General features: G+C 38.5%; 1 protein-coding gene across 1 annotated transcript; it reads right to left on the bottom strand.

Annotated features, from left to right (window-relative positions):
* Positions 1–171: 171 nt before the first annotated feature.
* LOC126367635 (tissue alpha-L-fucosidase-like) lies at positions 172–5,775 on the bottom strand. Its single transcript, XM_050011252.1, has 6 exons — positions 5,609–5,775; positions 4,803–4,979; positions 3,689–4,155; positions 3,213–3,353; positions 2,402–2,760; positions 172–1,170 (listed from the first exon to the last, which is right to left on the bottom strand). The coding sequence occupies exons 1-6, from the start codon at positions 5,773–5,775 to the stop codon at positions 1,018–1,020; spliced, it is 1,464 nt and encodes a 487-aa protein (XP_049867209.1). The 3' UTR covers positions 172–1,017.
* Positions 5,776–6,737: the final 962 nt, after the last annotated feature.

Consider the following 6,737-nt stretch of genomic DNA (forward strand, 5'->3'; position numbering starts at 1 on the left):
GAGTCCCTGGATAGGTTAGATTCACAATTGGGCCCAGTAGATGGTGCTGGAATCGGGCAGGACATCGTCTATCGGGTCCGCGCGTCTACAATAAAATCCCTTTAAAAGTTAAAAACTCTTTATTGAACTTAAAAATAGTAATATTACTTCATACTTATCATGGGCTGCATACCACATGTAATCTAATACTAACAACTCAAAAACGAATTTTTCGGGAAAAAGCGATTTGAAGGTTTGACAACAGTTCATAGTTTTAGTAGGGAGACAAACGAATCATACGCGATAAACTGTTTCTAAACAGCATCAAGAAATATTACGGTCTTACTAATCGGCAGAGAAAATATTGCTTGTAATTTTGTTTGTACACGATAATTCAAGAGACCAATTTTTGTGTTGTTAGAATTTTTTTGTTGGCTTTATGCGCGACATATCTTGTCTATAAAGCTAAATCGCGCCGCATCAATCATTCTTTATCTATAACAGTATCACGAAGGACCCATAACAGCTCTAACTTACGCGTAAAAAATTAAGGGAAATCAAATTTTTTGTTGTTTAACTTCTTATAAATAATAAAATCTACGAATAATCTTGTAACTTTGCTTATAAGTAAAAAAAATATGCTTAATATTGTTAACTCAAATGTCACTCTTTCGCACATAATAGGTTGTTACACTCCGGTAAATATTATGGCTTGATAAACTTGACAGCTGTTAGAAGAATACATTTTTCTGATACCTATCTTCTTTGCACTAAACTGTACCCTGTAGTCTATTTCTGACTCAAGCCATTGAAGCGATACCGACCCCGTCATTGTCGTCGACGATTTCTTTCATCATCGCTTATTGAGACATCATCCGGCCTGTTGTCTTAAATGTTTGTACCTGATGAGCGCCCTAAACGCTCCTCATTTGTCCCGCAAATTGGTTAATACCATCTGAGGCAAATCTAAAGTCACGTTAAAAAAGTATTTTTCTATTCTGCCAAATTAATCAAGCAATGTTAAACGGAATAAAAATATTAAAAATTAAGCTTATCATTAACATCATTTACCGATGTGTCTGTATCATTTACAAGTTCTGATGGTGTAAATTTCAAAGTCCAAGCGTGTGTGGTGGATACTGCTGCTTTGTTCGGTAGTCGGACGGTGAATTCTCCATCGATGATCTTCCACTGAAAAAGTTATCACAAATGCCAAACTGGGATCGCTACTAACATCATCATCTCCCTACCATTATCCCGTTTTTCACAGGGTCCACTTACCTAACCTGAAGATTTGACAGGTCCGGTGTATTACAGAAGCGTCTGCCCATCTGACCTTCCAAACCGCCAAGGGAAAACCAGCCCAACACAGGTTAGATCATATACTTACCTCCGAAAATGCATTTCTCAGGAATGTGGGTTTTCCTCACGATGTTTTCCTTCACCGCTGAGCACGTGATAAGCATTTATGATTCAAACATGAATTCGAAAACAAATTCGACAATCATTGGATTAGGCCTGCGCTGGATTCGAACCTGCGACTTCAAAGTGAGAGGCAAGCGTTCTACCAACTGGCTACCACGTACCACGTCTCCACAGCGACGGCGGATCGTTATTACTTACATTAGACTAAGTTGTTTGTGGATGAAGTCCGAAATAAATTATTAAATAAGTAAGTATATGTACGTATGGTGGCGCGATGTCCGTACTTCAATCAGTACTCAGATCTCACAGAATACCAGCGTCGCGGCTCACGCCGTGGCACTACACATGGGTAAGCTGACATGACATTTAATTTACGTATAAGTTTCTGTATCCGTTTTCCATGTTTCTATACAGAAAATATTTCGTGTGTGCGTTGACTTTTGATGTAATGTCATTATAATGTATAATATAATATATGTAATCCGTGTCTGTGGTGTCCTAAATAATAAATTATTCTTCTTTTTCTTTCTTTAAATAAAAACATAGAACACATTCGGCTGCTTGGACATGTTGTTACAACCCACTACAGAAGGATTTTGTCCAGCAATTGATCAGGAATGTGAAGCATCATATTCTTGTTAGGTGTTCTGCTCATCACATTAGGAGCGCAGACGTGAGTTTATCTGAAACGCTGCATGGTGGAAACGCAGTGCACCTTAGCCACAAGTTAATTATGAAGTATTCTCACTGCTTTAAACGCTGCTTCATTACGAGCTAGCTAATCAAGACCCAGAACCAAACACTTCCGATTAGTCTTAATGCGGGCCGGGTCCGATTATTTGACGTATTTTCCAAAGCATAGAGTTCGAAAATTCTCAATCAATCACCAAATTACTGACCGTACATGAAATTGCTTAACATTAATAATATAATTCAATCAATAAGTAATATGCGAGAGTTTATGTATGCTGCTGAATAAGAAAATATAACCACTTACATTCAATTTCCCGTATTCACCAAGCATCTCAACCTGGTAAGGACGGTTCTGAATTTGACTTGTAATTTGCCTCAAATTCAGGATGTTGTTCACAGGCCAACAACCGAATATAGCATAGATCGCCGTTATTTTATCAAGCACACTTGGCACGGCTGTTGGTTTGCGAGCATTGAATCCCATTTTAGTGCAAGTATACCACACGTCACCCAAAAATGTATCGTTTTGGTAGAGCCATGGAGACGTGTCGTAGATGGCTTCTCCGTTAATCCTGAGCCAATCGCCCAAATCCTTCAACCTTTCTTGGAATATAAGCGGAATTATACCCTCCTTTGTAGGGCCCACATTTATTAGAGCATTTCCTGCAAATAACAAAATACTTCTATCACTTCTTCTATCGTGCGGGTTATGAGGTGGATTTCCAACCCCATCAGCCCTGGTGTCAGGGTTACTATTGAACCGCCAAAGGCACCTGACATGGCTCATGTAACGACTACTAACTTGCATCAGTAAGTAGTAACCGGAACCAACGACTTAACGTGCATTCCGAAGCACAGATCGTCCTACTGTCGGACAATCAGGTGATCAGCCTGTAATGTCCTAACCAAACTAGGGATCACAAAGTGATTTTCGTGATATGTCCCCTAGGATTTGAACCCGGGACCTCCGGATCGTGAGCCGAACGCTCAAACCACTGGACCACGGTGGCGTTACTGTCACTGAAAATGCGTTTTTAATGTATTTTTGTTATTTACAATGCAAAAATTCCTCTAGTCTACTGAGTACTTTTTATATTTCATTATATGTGCCTCACCTCCACAGCTAACAGTCTTAATAACAGTCATTATCAGTTCCTTAGACGTCAATACATGCGAAAGATCCATGTTCCTCCGGTAGCCCCAAGAATTAATATCGAGACTAAAAGCATTCTCCCACTTGTGTTCTTGTAGAGATCCTGAAATCCACAATTCATATTAAATGGGGGTAATAACAGTCTTTTCACAAGTCGACTCTGAAATACACGTGTAAAGAAACAAGGACCACATACAAAAGCGTGCAAGAAAAAGACCTGCCAGAGTGATGTTTAATTATATACCTTTGTTACATTCGTGGTGAACGAAAACGAGTCAAAGCGCCATATGTGCCATATTAAAACGAATATGACACATAAAAAATTATCCAGTGTCCAAACGGTCAAATCGACATAATATGGAATTTCCCTGCGTTGGTGAAGGTGTGTGGGTCCACGAATTGTCTAAAAGATACTTAAGTCATTATGACAAAACTTACCAGGATTAAATCGATCGTCGCAATTGTAGAAATCTCCGTGAACGCAACGTAGCCGTGCCCCCCATCTATCATTGACTACCACGTGGTCTTTCACCGGGCTTTCATTATAAAGCCATGCCAATATTTCTTTAGACTTCCAGTAATCTGCCTCGCACTCCCATTCCCCATCTACCCACAAAACCGACGGCTTGTACATGGTAACAAGGCTTTTGAGTTCTGGCAACATTTTTTTGTCAACATAAACGTACGATGGTGAAGCGCTAAGTAGATCTTGCATGTACATGGGGTTGAACCATTCCAACAGGGAGTAGTACAGCCCGTATTCCATGCCTCTCTTCCTCACTGCTTCACCTAATTCTGCCACAATGTCCCGGTGTGGTCCGATGTCAACTGAATTCCAACTGTATGTTTGATTTGATGGGAACAGCGTGTATCCATCATGATGCTTACTTGTTAAGATGACGTACCTAAAATCATTATCAATTTACCTAAGTTCTATTACCTATTTATTTTTAACACTACTTATTGATATTATGAACTTGGCTATAATTATTATGAAACTGACAATAAAATTAAGCCAATTATTAATTCCCAGGAATATTTCTGTTGTAGAAGGAGTAATTTGAACAAATAATTCAGCAATTTTCGTTTTTGCAATGTATTTCAATCTTCCAGTAGACCAGAAGTACAATGATAGAAAAAACAATATGGTAAAAAAGGTAAAAATATTCTAAATAAAAAGATTTTATACAAAAAAGGTTGTAAAAAAATCTAATATCAAAAGTAACCTACACCAAAGCGGAAATGAGATGAGAAGCAGGAATACCTAACAAGAGCAATACCGAAATCTCTGTTATGACACGTCTGTTCTCCTCAGAATACCGGACTTAATGCTGCTTATATAAGTAGGTACTAATTCATGATTTTATTGCATAGTTTTACCTGGGATCTTACCAAACCTAAAAAAATACAATTCTAGTATTTACGACTGCCAATCTGACATCCCAACTCGAAGGAAACCCAGCCAGATATAGGTTACGTCGCATACCTCCGAAAAACTGGAATGATTAAGTCATTATGAAAGAAAATATTGATATTTATGATTTTAACTTACTTAGCTCCAGAATACTGAAACATATTTGCCCAATAATTTGGATCGAAAAATTCTGCGGCAAACATAGGTGCAAACTCTTGATAAGTAAATCCCGGCCGATAGTTGTTCTCCAGGAAGTCTTTAATTCCCTGATCTGAAAATGTAATTTGAGAGGATAACAGTCCCATCCATACATACCTACCCAGTCAGAAGCATGAAATTTCGCACAAGGCTCCTTTAAGTGGCTATTGGGGGGTTGGACTTGGTTAGAGTCGCTAATGCCCGTTGGTTTATCCTCGAGATCCTACACGTGACTTTTGGGAGGTGACACATTAACCAGCGGAAGGCTTCGGCCGTGGTTTATTGCCATTAAGCGACAAAACTCGTGTTCCAACGTGATGTCTGAAGAAACTGTTAGAGGAGAGAGGTCCGGGCACTTGCCCGCGGCTTCGCTCGCGTTAAATTCGGGGTAACACGGTTCCCCTTTCCTAAAGTACCAATTTTTAGCTTCCTACCTTAAGAACTACGAAAAGTGCCATATAAAAGTTCACCTCCTCTTTGAACAAGTTGGGGGCAGATTAAAAAAAAAATGCAATTTTTAGCTTACTACCTTTAAAATTGCGGAATGCTGCATACAAACTTCCATCCCCCATTTTAGGGAAGCGAGGGGTTAAAAAGAGACAAAAAGCAGCACTTAAAAAAACACGTCAATTCGTCGCTCGGTTTTGCCGTGAAACATGGACAAACAAACATAATACACACATATACTTACCCATTTATAATATTACTATGGATGATGAATGGCATTACCTTCGTCCATGTAACGCCAGAACCATTCCGAGTAGAAGCCGGGTACGCTGTAGACACCCCAGTGCACGAATATGCCGATTTTGGCACGGTCGTACCACTCTGGTAATGGGCGCGCATCAAGGTCCTCCCATGTCGCTTCATACTTCTTATTAGCACTAGTCGCGAAGTCTAAGCGATGCGACATCACAAGGACAAACACCCCTAGGAAACCCCCAAACAATAATACCTTCATGACTCTTAAAGCTGTATGCTTCCCACACAAACTCCTAAAATATACTTTGACCAACACAAGCTGACATATCAATTTCTTTAACGAAAGCATATAAATCAATATAGCGAAAGAGTAAAGGAGTAAAATACGATCGTACTAATGACGGACATTTAAAACAAATTGTCACGATTTTAATTTTTTTCTTTTAGTTTTAAAAAGAAGATCGGTTAAAGAAGGTCGGTTCGATCGATTTAGCATCTTCTGATTTCCGGAAAAATACTCGTGTGCATGCGTGAGACATCTGACAAGACTTTTCATAATATGACTCTTCACATAATGCGGTAATAACGATTAAATTCACAGATATTAGAATTCCTTTCGAATGTCTAAACTTGAATTAAATATTTTTTCACGATAAAGAATCAGCTAGAAGATATAAATTCGTTACGCACTGACTGAAAGAGTAGCTCTTGGCACAGTTCTGTCTAAAACCCGTCAAAATATGTTCGAACAAAAACAGTAAGTACCTACATCATTCGTTCATTAATAATAAATAAACTGAGGGTAGAATCGATTTGGAGCCCGCCGCCGTGAATACTTGTCGCCACATCATTTGACATTATTGAACTCTGAACTCTTTTAACGATCAATTTAGGTATATTAGGTCTGTACATTTTCCTGCTGATGTTAGTGACATCGTAACCAAAACTTTGAGGGATGATTTAGAACATGATTCTGAGTTGATATCAAGTGGAATTTTCCGTCGCAAAAATATGGAACTGAAAGTAATTTTAAAAAACCCAAAAAATATTCAGAAATATTAAAATATTTTTTTTATTTACTACACAAATCACAAACAAAAAATAACAAGGAAAACGTAGTATTATTCCTTATTCTATGCTTAAAACCAAGTTCCAATAATTTTCACATTATTG

Source organism: Pectinophora gossypiella, chromosome 6 (genome assembly GCF_024362695.1).
Source record: "Pectinophora gossypiella chromosome 6, ilPecGoss1.1, whole genome shotgun sequence".
Taxonomy (NCBI): Eukaryota; Metazoa; Arthropoda; class Insecta; order Lepidoptera; family Gelechiidae; genus Pectinophora; species Pectinophora gossypiella.